Genomic DNA, 19,944 nt, shown 5'->3' on the forward strand with positions numbered 1-19,944 from the left:
ACAATGATCCTCTCAAATATCAAGCAAGCTGATCCATTGGCTTCATACAACCAGGGAGGACTGTCTCAACCCCCAGTCCTAAGCCCAAAACCTCCGGCTATGAATAACACAGCCATGACCAAGATGATTGTTTCTATTTCCAAGTGATCTTCAGGACTTCAAACAAGACAGCTAAGACTGAGTATTGCTTTTCATGGCATAAGAAATAGGAACAGAAGTAGGCTATACGGTCCCTCGAACCTGCTCCGCCATTCAGTAAGATCATGGCTGATCTGATCTTGGCCTCAACTCCACTTTCCTGCCTCTTCCACATAACCCTTGACCCTCCACCCCTTATAGTTCAAGAATCTGACTATCTCAGCCTTGGATATATCCAATGACTCAGCCTCCACAGTTCTCTGGGGTAGAGAATTCCAAGATTCATGTCCTTATAAGAAAAGAAATTCTTCCTCATTGCCCTCGTAAATGGGTGACCCCTTATTCTGAAACTATGCCTCCTAATTCTAGATTCCCCGAAGAGGGGAAACATCCTCACAGTATCTATCCTGACGAGCCCTTCAGAATCTTGTATGTTTCAATAAGATCACATCTCATTCTTCGAAACTTAATTGAGTATAGGCCTAACCTGCTCATCCTTTCCTTTTAAGACAACTCCTTCAACCCCGAAATCTATCTAGTGAGCCTGCTCTGAACTGCCTCCAGTGCAAGTATATCCCTCCTTAAATAAGGAGACCAAAACTATCCACAGTACTCTGTGTGGTCTCAGAAAAGCTCTGTACAATTGTAGCAATACTCCCCATACTCTACCCCCTTGCAATAAAGGCTAACATTCCATTTGCCTTCCTAATTACTTGCTGTATCTGCATGCTAACTTTTTGTGTTTCATGTACACCCAGATCCTTCTCCACTGCAGCATTCTGTAGTCTCTGTTCATTTAAGTAATATTTTGCTTTTCTATTCTTCATACCAAAGTGGATAACCTCACATTATACTTTGTCTGCCAAATGTTTGCCCACTCACTCATCTATATCTCTTTGCAGACTCTTTGTCTCCTCCACACAACTTGCTTTTCCACCTAACTTTATATCATCAGCAAATTTGGCTAGAATATTCTCGGTCCTTTCATTCAAGTCATTGATATAGGTTGTAAATAGGTAAGGCCCCAGCACTGATCCCTGTGGCACAGCCCCAACCTCCCAAAAGGCAGAACACACTCACCGGCTTTGGCTTTGGCAAACCTTCCCACAAAGGAGACCTAACCAATGATCCCCCTAAGTGACACCCCTCATAACCTGGAAGACACACTGGATATGCCATCACCAACTACTGCTCATAACAGCTCCTCTATGACAACCACAAAAGCCACCTACTAATACTGACCTATCTTTGGATGCAGAGCAGCACTTAAACCCCATTCAACCACTGCAGGCACTGCTGACACATACTACTCATATGAACTAGTGTGATGCAACTGTGACAAATCCTGGCATGAGAAAAGGATCATCGGATTAGCAACTCCTGTATGAGGGCCAATTTATGCCCTTCCGCCATTTAGCTGAAAAATTTCACCTTACTCAGCATAACTGATATCACTATTTCCAGATAAAGCACTACATTCAGAATCCTTTAATACTTTGCAACATCTGCATGAGCAAGTCTCCTTGGAACTCCAGTCAAGAGGTGAGGTGAGATTGACTGCCCTTGACATTATGGCAGCATTTGACAGAGTATGGCATCAAGGCTCCCCAGCAAAACTGGAGGCAATGGAAATCAGGGGGAAAATTCTCTGCTAGTTGGAGTCATACCTTGCGCAAAGGAAGATGTTTGTGGCTTTTGGAGGTAAATCATCTCTGCTCCAGAACATCACTGCAGGAGTTCTTCAGGGTAGTGTCCTAGGCCCAACCATCTTCAGCTGCTTCATCAATGATCTTCCTTCAGTCATAAGGTCAGAAGTGGGGATGTTCGCTGATGATTGCACAATCTTCACCATTCATGACTCCTCAGATACTGAAGCAGTCCGTGTAGAAATGCAGCAAGACCTGGACAATATCCAGGCTTGGGCTGATAAGTGGCAAGTAACATTTGCACCACACAAGTGCCCGGCAATGACCATCTCCAACTAAAGAGAATCTAACCATCTCCCCTTGACATTCAGTGGCATTATGATCGCTGAATCCCCCACTATCAACATCCTGGGGATTACCATTGACCAGAAACTGAATTGGAGTAGCCATATAAATACCATGGTTACAAGAGCAGGTCAGAGGCTAGGAATCCTGCGGCAAATAACTCACCTCCTGACTCCCCAAATCCTGTCCACGATCTACAAGGCACAAGTCAGGAGTGTGATGGAATACTCTGCACTTGTCTGAATGGGTGCAGCTCCAGCAACACTCAAGAAGCTTGACACCATCCAGGACAAAGCAGCCCGCTTGATTGGCACCCCATCCACAAACATTCACTCCCTCCACCACTGATGCACAGTGACAGGAGTGTGTACCATCTACAAGATGCACTGCAGCAACGCACCAAGACTCCTTAGACAGAACCTTCCAAACCCATGATCTCTACCACCTCAAAGGACATGGGCAGCAGATGCATGGGAACACCACCACCTGCAAGCTCCCCTGCAAGCCACACACCATCCTGACTTAGAACTATATCACCGTTCCTTCACTGTCGCTGGGTCAAAATCCTGGAAGTCCCTTCTAACAGCACTGTACGTGTACCTACCCCACATGGACTGCAGCGGTTCAAGAAGGCAGCTCATCACCACCTTCTCGATGGCAATTAGGGATGGGCAATAAATGCTGGCCTAGCCTGCAATGCCCACATCCCAGGAACAAATAAAAAAAAACAGTTTCTCCAATCTCCAACAGCCTCTGGCAGATGTATCTGCAGCCTGTGTAGCATTCTTAGCTCCTTGACCAGGAATCAGACAGAAAACTTGAAGGAAGCCTGGGAATGTCATTTAGGCATATCATTAAGGGAGGAAAAATGGCAAAGGGTATGGAGTCAAACATTAAACTTACATTTACAATGAATAAAGAAGGTAAATTAGCATCAAAAATGAATTCATTGCTGTTTAGAAAGATTGAATTTCCATGGAGTCTCCCAATCATCAGTTATAACTTTGACACTCTGGAGAAACAGTGTAAACAGCATTCGCGCCATTTTTCTGGTTTTTCATGGATCTTTTGCCAAATTTATGGTGGACAATCAGCAGAACCCCTGAAAATTTAACTCTATTATGTACACCAAAACACTGATACAATTTTTTAATAAACTTTTTTTAAAAATTGGTTTCACACATTATCCTGACCAACATTTATCCCTCAACTAACATCACTAAAACAGATTATCTGGTCATTATCAGAGTGCTGTTTGTGGGTCTTTGCTGTATGCAAATTGTCTGTCACATTTCCTACACTGCAACAATGACTATGATTCAAAAATACTTCATTGGATGTAAAGCACATTGGGATGTCCTGAGGTTGTGAAAGGTGCTATATAAATGCAAATGTTTCTTATAAGGCTATAATACACACAGGAATACATTAAAATATTTAGTGTGCAATGTACAATTAAATATATATTCATACAGAAATTCTATGAGGTCATTGTATATTTAGGTGTATAATCACATCTGATCATCCTGAAACAATGCAGGCATCCTGCTGGAGTGATACATTCCTCTCGCCAGCACCATACGTATAGATTGTGGAGTGACTTATAAACTATGTATCAGCATATGCAGTCTCATAAGATCTGTGTATTATATACATAAATATACAATGATTGCAAGAAATTTCTGTATGAATGTACATTTAATCATACAATAATTTCTTAAAACATGAATAATAGTTTCATGCAATATGAGCTGAATAAAAAGTTGTGTAAAAATAATTGGACCAATGTTTCATTCATTTCATTAACGTTTCTAAATAGAAATTAATTTTTGATGTGAATTCTCTCTTTATTTGTTTTAATGTCAGATTTTAACTTGCAACAATTAAGACTCCCTGTGGGATATGATATCTATGGCAGCAAACCTGCTGCTATGCCTCTCCCAATGTTAGTCTGATATAATACACACTAAATGTGTGAGAGTGATGCAAAGATTATTCATCCTAAGATTTTGTTTTTCCCTACTTTTGTGGGAGTTGTGATTACTAGTTGCCACTTTGTTACATTCCCAATGCCAGTTATGTCATTAGGACAATGCAGTGTATTGTGGATGGAATACACTGCTCCACCACAATACATGACTCAAATACATTTGAGCATCTCTACATGTTGGTTAATAAAAAACTTGCAGTTGACAAAAGGCACTTAAGGTCATGTACTTCTCATTTATTGAAATTTCTGTTTGTGGGACGTTGCTTTGCACATATTGGCTGGGATTTTACGCCTCTGAAACAGATGGCAATGGAGGCGGGGAGTGGTGGGCTGTAAAATTGTGTAGAGGTTGTTGGGTTGGCCCTCCAATGTCATCACACGGGGCCACATTTTATGAGTGGCAGATGGGACACCGCTCAGGGATGCTGCTTGCAGTTTCAAAATGAGCAATTGATGGCCATCTAAGATAGTTAACGAGGCAATAGACCACATTTTATGGGCCCCTCTGGATTTAACGGTAAGCGCATGGCAAACACTGAACATTGGAGACTTGGCAGGTTTTACAGGGCAGCAATGGGTGGCAGTTGTTATCATTGCTGTATTCAGCAGCCGTGGAGTAAGGCATTTTTCATTTGTAAGTAGGAAGGAGTTGAGAAGCCATCGATCTGGGCTCGAGCCCCCCTTGATGCCATTGTCGTCCTGGCAGGAGATCACTTGAGAGGGGCCTGATAGGGGGCTGGGGTGTGCCTTGTTCATGCAGCTGCAGACTGGGTGGCCCAGTCAGACTAGCAGTGCCCGAGTGCCATGGGCATCATTCACTCAGGAGGAGGGTCCTCCAGCAAGGCAAAGAAACAGAGGGAGGGAGGTGTGAATTTCTTCCAAGGATGCTGGAGGTTTCACTTTTCGGAGAATGATGGAGGGTTCAATGTTTAGAGGATGCTTGTAGACCTGACTGTTCAGAGGATGGTTGCAGGGATGAGCACTACACCAAAGGGTGTTTGCATTGGGGCTCAGGTGCTGGCAGCCTTTTAAACATGGCACCAGCACTTCCTTCTCTGTCAGGTGACGACGCGGCCCCTGCCTCAACGCCCACCTCCGGCTGCTGAGTGGTCAGTTAATTGGCTGGCTAGCTCAAGATCGCTATGGGAATGGGAGTCACAGCAGGAGGGCCTTCACCATCCACTTCTAGTTTCACCTTTGCTTTCATGCCGGATCCCATAAAATCCTGGCCTTTGACTTCTGTGTTATAATGGTGACACGTCAAAAGTACTCTATTGACTTTGAGCATGGGGAATGTAGATTATCCTATAATCCCCCACAGTTTTGCTCATTCACCTTCTGAGGTTGTGAAAAGTGCTCTATAAATGCTGTAGTAAGGCACTGCAGAGGGCCATGTAAAGTATTGAAAGAAATTGAACTGTACTGCACTTTATATAATGCCAAATTTGAACTATGGTGTATTATACTTATACAAATTTTATGAAAAAGTATATTTTTTTGACCAGGCCTGAGCTGGAGGAAGAGCGGAATGCACTGATCCTGCAGTCTGCATCCAATAAGAAACAGTTGAAGGAAATTGAAGATAAAATTCTTGAGACCCTTGAGGGCTCTGAAGGAAACATTCTGGAAGATGAGAGTGCCATTAAAATCCTGGACTCTGCCAAAATGATGTCTAATGAGATTAGTAAGAAGCAGCAGGTAAGAATCTGACAAGGAAGTGTATGTTTTAGAGTCCTCAATAGCTATATTCAGTGCTATTTTTCAGTCAGTCTAAGTTGGATTTGTTCTTAAGAAACCTGTTTGCGTCATGTGAATTTTGTACTGCGTTCTATTGCATTATGGGTTACTTGGTGGGCTATTTAACAGCTGTTTAGATTTGGAAAGGGGGAAAACGTAGAAACAGTGCAAATTCTGAATACAAAAGGGGGCCATTCAGCCCATCATGCCTGTGCAAGCGGAAAACAGCTATCAAGCCTAATCTCACTCTCTCGGTCCAGAGCATATCAAGTGCATATCCAGGTATTTTTTTAATGTGATGAGGGTTTCTACCTCTACCACACTTTCAGGCAGTGAGTTCCATATCCCCACCATCCTCTGGGTGAAAAGATTTCTCCTCAACACCCCTTGAATCCTTCTGCCAATTACTTTAAATCTTTGCCCTCTGGTTATTTACCTCTCTGCTCAAGGAAATAGGTCCTTCCTATCCACTCTCTTGAGGCCCTTCAAAATTATACACCTCAATTAAATCCCCCCTCAGCCTCCTCTGTCCCAAAGAAAACAACCCCACTTTATCCAATTTTCCTCATTGCTAAAATTCTCCAATCCTGGTAACATCCTCGTAAACATTCTCTGTACCCTCTTTCGTGCCATCACATCCTTCCTGTAATGCAGTGACCAGAACTGTATGCAGTAATCTAGCTATGGCCTAACTAATGTTTTAGACAGGTCTAGCATAACCTCCCTGCACTTATATTCTAAGTCTCATCTAATAAAGGAAAGTATCCTTTATGCCTTCTTAACCACTTTATCTACCTGTCCTGCTACTTTCAGGGATCTATGGACAAGCACTCCAATGTCCTTCTGTTCCTTTACACTTCTCAGTATTCTACCATTTATTGTGTATTCCCTTGCCTGTTTGCCCTCATCAAATGCATTACCTCACACTTCTCTGGATTGAATTCCATTTGCCAATTTTCCGCCCACCTAGCCAGTCCATTGATATCTTCCTGCAATCTATAGCTTTCTTCCTCACTATCAACCGTACGTCTAATTTTCGGATTATCTGCAAACCTCTTGGATCATGCCCTTTACACTTAAGTCTCAATCATATACCACGAAAATCAACAGACCTCGTACTGAGCACTATGGAACTCTACTGGAAACAACTTTCGAGTCATAAAAACACCCATTGGCCATTCCAGTTTGCTTCCTGTCACTGAGTCAATTTTGGATCCATCTTTCCACTTGTGCTTGGATCCCATGGGGTCTTACTTTTCTGACCAGTCTGCCATGTGGGACCTTATCAAAAGCCTTGCTAAAGCCCATGTATATCCACAGGAAATGTGTTACCCTCATCAACACTCCTTGTTACCTACTCAAAAAATTCAATCAAGTTAGTCAGACACGACCTTCCCTTGCCCATTCCACGCTGACTATCCTCGATTAAACTGTGCCTTTCGAAATGATGATTTATACTGTCCCTCAGAATTTTTTCCAATAATTTGACCATCATTGTGGTTATGATGACTAGCCTGTAAGTACTTTTTCTATCTTTTGCTCCTTTCTTAAACAACAGTAGAATGCGAGAGGTCCTCCAGTCCTCTGGCAACACACCTGTAGCCAGAGAGCATTGTAAGTCATAGTATATAAACACATGGCATTTTTAATTTATCATATTGATAAGTTGCATTAGTTGGGATCTGGATGCATCTGATGACCTCAATTGTCATGCACTGTACAGAATAATGAGGGGGGAATAAAATTAATGGGGAAATCTAATATAGGAAGGTGAGATTTGCTACTGAATAATTTTCAAGTTTAAAACTAAAGTAATTTTACACAGAAGTATTTGGTTCAAAGTAAACCTACACTTAAATCTGATTTGATGAGGCACTCTTTATGAATTATTATTAAATGTTGCTATGCATAGGAATAGGAGTAGACCATTCAGCCGCTTGTGCTTGTTCTGCCACTCAAGCAGACGATGCCTGATCTGTACCTGAACTCATTTACCCTTGATGCCCTTACCTGCCAAAATTATATCAATCTCTTTCAGGGGATAGAATTACACATTTCCACTACCCTTTGTGTGAAAAAGTGTGTCCTGATTTCATTTCCTGATGTCCTAGCTCTAGTTTTAAAATTGTGTCCACTTGTTCTGGATTTTCCCCACCAGAGGAACTAATTTCTCAGTATCTACTGTTACAAGCTGAAGCAGACCCAGGATCCAGTGGTCAATTAGACACACAGACTAGAGCTTAAAACAAGTGAGGCTTATTCACCCAGAGCAGCTGTGTCTTTAAGTACAATGATCAACAAGGCAGTAACAAGGTGACTACTTTCCAACCTGCATTTTCTCAATCTTAGTTCCTTCCTCTTCAAACTCCTCTCCCCAACTGAACGATTTCCCTGTCTTTTATCCTTACAGGCTGGGAGTCGTTCCTGATTTAAAGGCAATTGAGGTTAACAACTTCCTAAAGGTCTATCAAATATATCAATACCTTGACACATTTTATATAACTTATTAAAGTTGTACCCCTACCATAGATAGAGAGCTCTCATAAGCTATGGGTTGGGTATCATCCCCTTCTCACGCTGTTAAGCTACTCAGTTGAATCCTTTAATCATTTTAAGCCCCTAAATTAGATCATCCCTCAAACTTCTAAATTCAGTGGAATAAAACCCAGATTTATGCAAGCTGTCCTCATAATTTAACCTTTTTAGTCACTGTAATATTCTGGTAAACCTACTTTGTAGTCCCTCCAAGACCAGTGAATCCTTCCTGAGATGTGGTGCCCAGAACTGGACTCTATACTCCAGATGGGGTCTAACCAAAGTTCTGTATAAATTACGCATAACTTCCTCCCTTTTGTATTCCAACTGTCTTGAGATAAAGGCTAACATTCCATTACCCTTCTTGATTATGTTTTGTACCTGTACCCTCTGAGTGATTTGTGTACCTGGACACTTAAATCCCTTTGCCCTTCACAGTTTCTGGTCTCACACCATTAAAAAAAATGAATTCTTTCTTGGATCCAAAGTAAATTACTTCACACTTTTCCACATTAAACACCATCTGCGCAGTTTTGTCCACTCGCTTAATCCATCTATGTAACTTTCTGCTCCCATCTTATTGTTTCTGCTAACTTATTGTCATCTAAAAACTTTGATATATAACTGATATTCCTTCATCCAAATCATTGATATATATGGTAAAGAACTGAGGCCCCAGGACAGATCCCTCGGGAATAGCACACATCACATACCAGTTATGCTTTCTGTGGCTCTTCCATCCCAACCACTTATCAATCCATGTCCCAGGGTTGCCTCCTAATCCATGTGCTCTAAGTTTTGCTGATAATCTCTTATGCAGAACTTTCTGGAAAATGTCTATGGAAGTCCATAAAACAATATCCATAGACACTCTTTGTCCATTTTGTGAGTGAAATCCTCAAAAATTTAACTGGTTTAGTCAGACATGTCCTACCCTTTACAAATCCATGCTGACTTACTTTGATCAGCTCATACTTGTTTAAATGATCAGCCATTGTGACCTTGAGGATAGATTTTAGTAACTTCTCTTCTCTACAACTGACATTAAACTGACAGGTCTGTAGTTTTCTGGATTCTCCCAACCTTGTGTCTTAAGTAATAGTGACATTTACAATTTTCCTATCCAAGAGCACAATTTCCAAATATATAGAGCTTTGGAAAATTATGACTAATGCATCTACAACTTTCCCACCTGTTTCTTTTAAAACCCGAAGATGGAAAGCAACAGGTCCTGCAGATCTAACTACCTTAAGTCCTCCTATTTTCTCTATTAACCTTTTTTTTACAGTATCATAGTTTGATACCGTGCAACAAGTGGCCATTCAACTTATTTTACCTGTGCTGGCACTTTGGTAGAGCTATCCAATTAATTCTTCTCCCATGCTGTTTCCCTATGGCCCTGCAACATTTTTTTCCCTTTAAGTATTTATCCAATTCTCTTTAGAAAGTTACTATTGAATTTGCTTCCATCACAATTTCAGGCAGTGCATTCTAGATCATAACAACATACTACATAAAAAATATTTCCTTATGTTGCCTCTTGTTCTTTTGCCAATCATCTTAAATCTGTGTCCTGTGGTTACTGGCCCTTCTGCCACTGGAAACACGATCACGCGGCGCCAGCCAGTTAACTAACTGGTGGTGTGGGGCCTATCCAATTAAGGAGCGGGCACGGGCAATGAGATGCCGATGTTGGCGTCACCTGACTCAAAGGTAGGTGCTGGTGCCATATTTACAGGGCTGCCAGCCCTGCATGTACTGCTGCCTTGTTTAAAAAGATTGCCTCAGCAACATTGCAGAAGATCCCTCCACCCGGACAGAAGACCCCTTTTCCCCTCCACTACGACAGAAGATCCAAGGAGCTGACTGGAGCCAGTTGCAACCATGGCAAACGGAAGACACTGGGTGGCCCCATGGTTTGGTGATACCTCCCTGCAGATTCTCCTCCAGGCTGCAAGGGCAAGGCAGGAGGTCCCCTTCCCAAGGGATAAGAAGAAGAGACCGTCCCACCTGACCATGCAAGCCTGGATGGAAATTTCAGAGGTCAGCAGCCTTGAGGGTAACCCCTCCACCACACCAACCTCCTGAACATGAGTGCAGTGCCACAGGGTCTGCTTTGCCAAGGTAGGTTCTCCAAACTGCTTTCCTCTTTGGGGCTTGCATATGGCAATGCGAGAGGTACGCCAGATGGGGAGAAACTGACACTCAGTTAGTGGCAAGAGGGTGAGGCAGCAGAATATCCTTTAAGATGCATAGCTGTATCTCAGCAAAAGGCAGTTGTCTGTCTTTGCAGACCCCCACTAGGTCCCTGGAGAATGGACATATGGAAGAGGCATTTGTGAACCCCATCATGGACCAAAGGGCTGCCATCAGCATATGTGGTGTGCTAGTCTTCATAGGGACATAAACAGTGCTCCTTCTTATGCTTGCAGGAGAAACAGACACACAATATTAAAGAAAAGGCCAAAATTGGTGGAGGCCTCTCTGACCTTTGTATCCTGACCTGAGCACTGGCTGGGTGGCAGGGTGGCCGAGCGACTGCTGATGGCGAGACAGGAGTGCCATGACTGGAGATTGAGTGATTGTAGGGGTACCAGCGTGCATCTGGGCGACACATGAGGCACAGTGCTCTTGAATCCGCCACTGAACATATGGAGCTCCACATCAGGAGATGTGAAGCCCTTAACCCCTAAATGTCTGTGTTCTCTCGGGCAGGCCTCGATAATCCCAAAGAACGCGCAGCTGGAGAGCGCAGGGGCCAGCCAGCCACCGCTGAGGTGGAGGAGGGATCCTCAGAAGGTGCACCATCACATAATTCCCCCTCACCATCCACCAGCGCATGCCATTGGGTTTGCATTCGCAATTAGATTCAGGGTCACGAGCTGGTTAGCACATCACAGACACACCTAAGCAGCTGATGGAGGCTGTGACAGCTGAAACCACTGACAGTCAGAGGAACGTGGGAGGTCAGGCCCATGCTGAGTCCCAGGCAGATGATGTGCCTCTGGAGTTGTCGGCAACATGGCACCTGCTAGAAGTGCAGCAAAAGGTAAGGAAACAATACGCAACCATGCATGGACGATGGAGGAGTCCATCCAGGCCATGTGCACTGCCATGTCTCAGGCGTGTACGTGCATGGCTTCCTCCATTGAGAGATTGGCAACCCTCATTGGAGAGCCAGATCTAGAAAATCAGTCAGTGGATGCCAGAGATATATGCAGACCTGTATACCATTGCCTTGTCCTTGAGCTCTATGCAGCAGTGGCAAGGTGGGAGGAGGACAAGATGCCTGGAGTTTCCACCAGTTGCTCATCCTTCTCGGGTCAGCATGGATATGCAATGTGCCTTGCATGGGAGGAGGAGCAGCTGCCTCCTGCATCTGGGGGCTCTTCTCAGGGCACTCCAAGTGCAGACAGTGGATCCTAGCCCCACTGCCAGTGACCCCCAGCACCTCCAGTAGACACGATGACAGGGAAGGGTTCTGTACCCACAGCAATGAGAGGCCTGCCGCCAAGGTCATCCCAAGCCAAAGGGCAACCTGATCAGCAGCCTTCCTCCACCTCCGCTGCAGGCGCAGGGGCCGTGCCTCGTAGGAGCACATGTAAGCACGTTAAGATGAGCACCTAGACACACTTGGTGTTCATGGGCATTTAGACTTTGTTCATGCTAGGGCGTTATACTGTCGTGCCAATCAATAGATGTTAGACTTACTACTGTTAGTCATCACTTTATTTCTTGCTGCCTTGTTGGATGTCGTCTGCTGCCTTGCTCCCTCAATGAGCTGCTAGTGTTGGAGAAGGCTGCGTATGGTCAGCTGTTCAGCTTTGTCAGTGTGCACTGTGAATCTGGGCACTGGGTAAGTGTGCGACATGAAGGAGGCGACAACAGGTACACATAAAAAATCTTTATTGCACAGATTGTGAAAGGGCATAAGGGTCACAAGAAACGGGTACGTATGAGATTGTCCCAAGCCTTCCTTGTGTGTCTCTCATTTCCCCTTGCCTCTGGTGCAGGGGGTTCCTCATCCTTGTGTTGCCTGCTCAGCAGCTTCCTCCACATCCCCCTTGTCAGAAGATGAGTGGCGATCAATGATGTCCTCATTATCCAAAGCCTCATCCTCTGCAGTGCTAGACTGTGCAGAGCACAGCAGACTGCCACAGTATGCAAGACCCTCACTAGGGCATACTGAAGGGCTCCGCTGGATTGGTCTGGGCACCTGAATCTCATCTTCAGCAGCCCAATGCCTGCTCGATGGTCACTCGGATGGACCTGTGGCAAATGTTGTACCTCTGCTGCAGTGCGATTGTTCCTCACAGGCGTGAGTGGCAATGTCTTCAATGGGTAGCCCTTGACTCCAAGAATCCATCCCTGAAGGTGAGCATACAGACCAATTGCTAAGCATTCTGCGATCCTTTTCATCAGCATTGCAGACCTGGCCAACATTGGCCCAATGTACCAGTAGTCCCTGAGCTGGTTTGTCAACCTCTATGTCCATTCTATCCATGACAGGTAGGAATATCAGAACTGTAAGAAATTTCTATTGTTTTAACTCTGTTTGAAAGAATCACTATAAAATGAAGGACTGGGAGCCTGCCTTCCTGGCCACAGCTCTAGTACCTGGGACTGCCAAAGTATGTAGGCGTCATGGCTGCTTTCCAGAACCACACACATGATTTTGGTGGTCGCAGACCAGTTGTACATTGATGGAATGGAAGCTCTTCCTGGTGATGAAGGCTGCTGGCTGGTCCGTGGGAGCCTTGATGGTCACATGCATGCAGTCGATCATATCCTGCACGTGGGGAATCCAGCGATGACCCCGAAGCCGATGAATCTCTCCCTCTGACTGGCCTGGTTGGTTCTGCACGCATAGTTGCTGGCCCTCTTGAACGTAGCATTGGTCACCTCCTTAATGCGCCAATGAGACACATCCTGAGAGATCTCAAACATGTCCCGAATGGATTCCTGAAAAGAGGCATTGAAGTTGAGAGCCATGGTGATCTTCAGGGGCTGTCCACCAACCTCCATGGCTTTCAGCTCGTCCAACAGCATGATACATAAATTGGTGATTGCCTGCCTGAAGAGCCTCAGTCTGCACTCAGACATTTGCAGATAGTTGAGCTGTGTACCGTAGACTGTTTCTGGGGCATCGGCCCTTTTATTGCGTGAGAGGCTGTTGGCACACCTGCCGGTGCCTGGACCTTCCCTCTCCTCTGTGCTGCTCCTCTTCCTCCTCTGGAAGGGGCCATGAAGAGTGGATTAGTCCCATGCCAGCTGGGCACTCTACATCTCCTGCGTGTTCTTGGCTGCTCACCTCCCCCAAACCTTTCCCTTGCTATTCCCTTTGTGTCCCATGCAGAATGCACCCTCCCCCCTCCCTTGTTCGTGATGGCACCTTCACAGCTAAACACCCCCTCCCCACCACACCCTATTCGTGACGGTACCTTCCACAATCTCCTCTCCCCTCCTCCCCCCTCCCCCCACCCCGCCTCCCATCCTGGTAGCAATGACACCTTCACAGTTTCCTTTCCCCTCCCCGTTATGATGCTGCCTTTACCCCACCTTCTTCTGCAATGGCCTCCGTTTCCCACCCTCACTTCCACTGCACATTGCCTGGCAAAGGCAGCACTAAACTCTTGCCTCTTTGCTGTGGCTCCCATGCTTCATTCATAAAATTCTGAATGCACCATAAAATTCAAGTTAATTAATTAACTCAAGTACCTTAATTGCTGGTTCCTGGCACACGTAAAATTTAGAAGCAATGTCACGATGTTGGACTTTAATTCAAACATGTCCCAGCTGCATTTTATGGCCCCTCTCCCCCACTCGCCACCCACTCCCCCCCCCCCCCCCCCACCCCTGTACCATTGATCCCGTTCTTACAGGCGCAGTAAAATTCCAACATGGTCACACCTGCGTCTGTCTTTAATAGGCGAACATTCTTTAGGAATGGACCCGCATTTTTTTTCTTAATATATTTATAAACATTTTATTGTTAGCTCTGTTACAGGTTTTTGTCATATTCCCTTTTTGCATTACTTTCTTTGTATTGCTTTGTTCTTTTTGTAGCTATCCCAGTCTGCTGGATTTCCACTTTTCCTTGCATTTTCTTTTAGCTTAATGTCTCCCACCTTGTTTGTTGACCCTAGTTGCATAACTGCGCAAGTGAAGCTTTTGCCTTTTTAGGAGCATGTACTAATTTTGTATCATACCAAATATTTCTTTGAATGCTTCCCACTGTTTGTCTGTAGGTTTACCCATTATCAGCTCAGTCCAGTTTACTGTGGTCAATTTATTTCTCATCCCTTCGAAGTTTGCCTTACTTAAATTTAAGATCTTGCTTTTTGAATCTTACTGTTCCCTCTCAAACCTAATATTAAATTCAGTCATATTATGGTCACCATTTGCAAGATATTCCTTTACAGTCAGATTGCTAACTAGTTCTGCTGTGTTACTCATCACTAAGTGTGCATTTTAAGTGCTACAGAGAAGGTATGAGTGAAATCCACTGATACAGTTACTACCAGAATCTTAAGCTGTTCTATGTTCTTTGTTCACTTCATACTAATTATTTATTATCTGTTTCAGATTGCTGAGAGGACCGAACTGAAGATTGCTGAATCTCGGGAAGGATACAGACCAATTGCTAAGCATTCTGCGATCCTTTTCTTCAGCATTGCAGACCTGGCCAACATTGACCCTATGTACCAGTATTCCCTGAGCTGGTTTGTCAACCTCTATGTCCATTCTATCCATGACAGGTAGGAATATCAGAACTGTAAGAAATTTATATTGTTTTAACTCTGTTTGAAAGAATCGCCATTAGATAAAGGACTGGGAGCCTGCCCTCCTGGCCACAGGTGGTACATTGCATAGGCTTAGAAGATAGAGGAGAGGGTGGGGATGGGGGATTGGATGGAGAAAAACAGACATATCTCAAGAATAAAAACTGTTGTAGAATCTTGAAACCGAAAAAAAGTTGGAGGAAATTCATATTGCATCGAGTGGACAAGTGTAATGATCAAGTGGACTGCTTTGTCCTGGATGGTGTTGAGCTTTTTAACTGTTGTTGTGATGGTGATTGACATGAGTCAAGTTAGATCATTGGCTCTATAGAGCCCGTGTCTAATCCCTAAACCTGTATTAAAATAGATGAGATATAGGTCATAGATACTGTGGTCCAAGTTCACCCAATTTACTGTGTCTGATTGTACATTAACACATAGATAACATTTCTTTCTTTTCTATTCTAAGTGCTACAGTAGATCACATAGAACAGTGTGCAAATTACATCCATGGTTCATATGTGACCTGCTATCTATATGCAGCTGGCAAGATTTGGATAGCCAGCCTGATGACAGATTTTCTGATTGTGCTTATTCTATATGCCGACTTGAGTTCAACAAATACACCAATTTGGAAAGGCCTTAGCACTGTTTGTTCAATGATCAATAATTCCAAAGTCACAGGCAAAGCAGACTGGGAGAGCAGATGAGCGGTGATGCCAGATGAGGAGGGAGAGCAGATCGCAGCCAGCAAATCGGGAGGGAAAACACGATTTGAATAGAGTATGCATCACAGCAAGTACATCATAAAGGAAGGGCCGGTAGATTGTGTACATCAATTTAGTTTTAGATATGAAAAGCTTAGAAATTATCTTTAAAAGATTGGTAAATAACGGTATGAAAATGTGCAAAGTAAAAGCAAAATATTGCAAATGCTGGAGATCTGAAACAAAAATGTCCTAGTTGGCATCTGTAAATGGAAAAGGCAAGTTAAAATTTTGGGGTATAACCCTTTGGGGTTCAAGCTTTTACTGTTTTTTGTTTTAGTGTGATAATGCAACACTATATCTTAACCGTATTGAATATTGAGAAAGTGAAATAACCTGTGATATTGCTAAAAAGAAGCAAATTAAGATAAATTACTGATAAATTCTCCTGGTCAGGTGATGACAAAAAAATTCTAGCAAATGAAAGTGTTATGATCTAAATTAAAGCATTCCAAAAATTTGGTTCTTTGTATTTCTGTTGTTTATAAGAAACTTCCCGTTCTCCATTGTATGAGCTAAGTGTACTACTAAATCAAAACGTTTGGGCATCCCTACTATAGAATTTAATTTAAGAACAGATTTCATAATCTGCAGTCTTATGTTTTTCTCTCCAGTAATAAGTCAAAAATCTTGGAGAAACGGCTTCGTTATCTGAATGATCACTTCACATACAATCTGTACTCCAATGTTTGCCGCTCTCTATTTGAGAAGGACAAGTTGCTATTTTCCTTCCTGTTGTGCTGTAATCTGCTGTTGTAAGTAACTTTTCTCACAAAATCCCCTCTCTCAAATTACTGTTAATAATTTTCAACAAGTGTATTTAATTGACAAGAATAAAAAAGATGATGTTACCCATATAATTATGAAATGGACTATAGCACATATATAGATATATAACATACATGTTTTGTGGCTGTTTACAATTTTAACATAACATAGTTTCATAGAAGAATGTAAAAAACAGTTTCATGTTGCATTTTAATTAGAACAAATGGACATACAGCTGTGATTTCTATGCTTTTGTCCAGGGCTGGAAATAATCTTTAGGTTTGGTGGATTCTAATACTTTTGTGGTTATCGTACCTCAGAATAAATAATTTTTTGATAGAAATCCAGCTGGACAAGAAAGAAGCCACATAACAGGATATCAGGGCAGATGACCAAAAGCTTAGTCAAAGAGGTAGGTTTTAAGGAGTGTCCTAAAAGGAGGAAAGACAGTTAGGGAGGCAGAGAGGTTTCGGGAGGGAGTTCCAGAGCTTAGGTCCTCGGTAGCTGAAGACACAGCCGGCAATGGTGGAGTGATTAAAATTGAGGATGCTCAAGAGGCTAGAATTGGAGGAGCTCTGAGGGTTGTAGGGAGGAGGAGATTTCAGAGAGAGGGCTAAGGCAATGGAGTAATTTGAAAACTAGGATGAGAATTTTTAAATCGAGGTGTTGCATAACTGGGAACCAGTGTAGGTCAGCGAGCACAGGGTGATGGCTGAATGGAACTTGGTGCGAGTTAGGACATGGGCAGCACAGTTTGGGTGACCTCAAGTTTACAGAGGATAGAACATGGGAGGCTGGCCAGGATTGTGTTGGAATAGTGAAGTCTGGAGATAACAAAGGCATGGATGTGGGTTTCAGCATTGGATGAGCTGAGGCAGGGGCAGAGTCGGACGATGTGACAGAGGTGGAAATAGGTGGCCTTCATGATGACGTAAATACGTGGTCGGAAGTTCATCTCTGTTCCGAAAAGTCTGGCTCAGCCTCAGACAGTTGCCAGGGAGAGGAATGGAGTCAGTGGCTAGTGAATGGATTTTGTAGCAGAGATAGTGGCTTTGGTTTTCCCTTTAGAGGAAATTTTGGCTCATTCAGTACTGGATGTTGGACAAGCAGTCTGACAATTTAGAGACAGTGAAGGGGTCAAAAGGGATGGTGGCATCGTAGAACTGGCATTGTTAGTGTACATGTGGAAACTGACTGCTGTGATTTCAGGTGATGTTGCTGAGGGGCAGCATGTAGATGAGAACAGGAGGGGTCCAAGGATAAATCCTCGGAGGACACCAAAGGTAGTGGTGTGGGAGTGGGAAGAGAAGCAAATACAGGTGATTCTCTGGCTACAACTGGACAGATAAGAATGGAAACAGGCAATCGAGTACCACCCAGCTGGAAGAAGAACTGGCGGAGGATGGTATGGTCAGCCATGTCAAAAGCTGCAGGCAGAGGATAACGGGGAATAGTTTCACTGCGTGGATTGATCAGGAGGGGCTCTGTAATGTGCTCCAGGGCATGCATCCTGCTTTGTGTAGCTTGCATTGTGCTGTGCAACTCTGCCCTTCCAAAAAGGACTGGGTGTGGAAATTCCTGGGGAGATGATGCTAGCATCAGAAAGATAGTTACTCAGATGTGTTCTCAGTGATGGTTGAAAGAAGCCTCAGAACTAAACTTGCAATGTGCAGACTTCTCAGGCTCCCTTTGTCACCGTTGTCATTACTTCTTATCCCCCAATTAGTATCCATCTTATATCTTCTTATCACATCCCATTAGACCAGTTTGGCCAAACATAACCTGCACTAGGAATGAAAACCCGAGCACAATGGATGTGCATCCTTTCCTGTTTGACTATAATTTGCATAATTAGCTAAGCATGAAATAAGTATACATTCTCCTTTATTCCAAGTAACTCAAAATGAGCACATGTAATTTTACCTTTTCCTACAACATACTTTTACTGGGTGATTAAATATACCCTAGTTCCTGGTATTCTACTGCTTCGGCTTGGTGCAACCCAAGGTCCAGTTTTGTGAGAGTTGGTTGGCTGTTCCTATGTTACAAAAGGTTCAGGGGACTGATGTGGCCCTTGTCTCTTGGATGCTTGGTTGTGGTGGGGAGCTGCTCCTTGCTGCACCTTTAGCACGTGCTGAGCAGCTGGTGTTGCGTCCTATGTGCCACAGGCATGATACTCTGAGAGAGAAGGCTAGATGCCTAGCATGCACTACTGTCCAATGAAATGGCAGCCTCATGCTTCCGTTGTCACTGTTCTTAAGGACCCTGGATTGTATCCTTGCTGATCAGTCAGCTGGCAGGTTTAATGACAGCTAGCAGTTCCTGAGGGGACTGGGTAGCTCAGTTGGCTAGATGGCTGGTGTGTGGTTAAGAACAGCATCAACAGTATGGGTTCAATTCCCGTTCTGGTCTGAGGAAGGCAATGGGGAACCACCTCATATACCCTCTTCCCTCGTCATGCTTATATCTCCTGCATGGAGAAAAAGAGCAAAGGACCTGCCCTTGGGCAGACTACTGGCATGGTACCAGTTCCTGATATCCCTGCCTGCATCCCAGCCCTCAGTGCCTCAAAGCCAGTATTAAAAGGTGCTGTCTAATCTGTTTCTGACTGCCACCAGGGGAGCTGTCTGTGATTCTGTGAACTGGTCCCAGGCTGTTACTATCATAAAATAAAACATTATAAAGCATAAAATATCAGGAATCATAGTCATTTACATAGGCACGGAAGGAGGCAAGTCAGCCCATCGAGTTCATGCCGGCTGTCCATGGAGCTATGCAGTCAGTCCCACTCCCCAGCTTGATCCCCATAGCCCTGTAAGTCTATTTCTCTCAGGGGGCCATCCAACCTCCTCTTGAAGTCATTGTCTCTGCTTCCACCACCCTTGTGGGTAATGGGTTTCAGGTGATTACCACCCACTGTGTAAAAAAGTGCTTCCTCATGTACCCCCTGCATCTTTTGTTTAAAAATTTCAATCTGTGTCCCTTAGTCCTTGCACCATTTGTTAATGGGAACCGTTTTTACTTGTCTAATTTATCTAAGTCTGTCATAATCTTGTACACTTCTTCAAATCTCTTTCAATCTCCTTTATTCTAAGGCGAACAAATTCAGCTTTTCCAACCCAACCTTGTAACTAAAATCCTCCTTCCCTGGAACCATTCTGGTAATTTTGCTCTGCCACTTCTCAAGGACCCTCACATTCTTCCTGAAGTGTGGTGACCAGAACTGGACACAATAC

General features: G+C 43.9%; 1 protein-coding gene across 5 annotated transcripts in view; it reads left to right on the forward strand.

Annotated features, from left to right (window-relative positions):
- Positions 1 to 19,944, forward strand: part of dnah12 (dynein, axonemal, heavy chain 12) — a 379,348-nt gene that overhangs the window by 316,409 nt on the left and 42,995 nt on the right. For all 5 annotated transcript variants that reach the window (XM_068051688.1, XM_068051689.1, XM_068051690.1 and 2 more), the window contains 3 exons: positions 5,625 to 5,817; positions 14,977 to 15,149; positions 16,555 to 16,695. In XM_068051688.1, the coding sequence (XP_067907789.1) occupies positions 5,625 to 5,817; positions 14,977 to 15,149; positions 16,555 to 16,695 (507 nt within the window). The remainder of the gene's footprint in view (positions 1 to 5,624; positions 5,818 to 14,976; positions 15,150 to 16,554; positions 16,696 to 19,944) is intronic.

This window comes from Heterodontus francisci, chromosome 19 (genome assembly GCF_036365525.1).
Source record: "Heterodontus francisci isolate sHetFra1 chromosome 19, sHetFra1.hap1, whole genome shotgun sequence".
In the NCBI taxonomy this organism is placed as follows: domain Eukaryota; kingdom Metazoa; phylum Chordata; class Chondrichthyes; order Heterodontiformes; family Heterodontidae; genus Heterodontus; species Heterodontus francisci.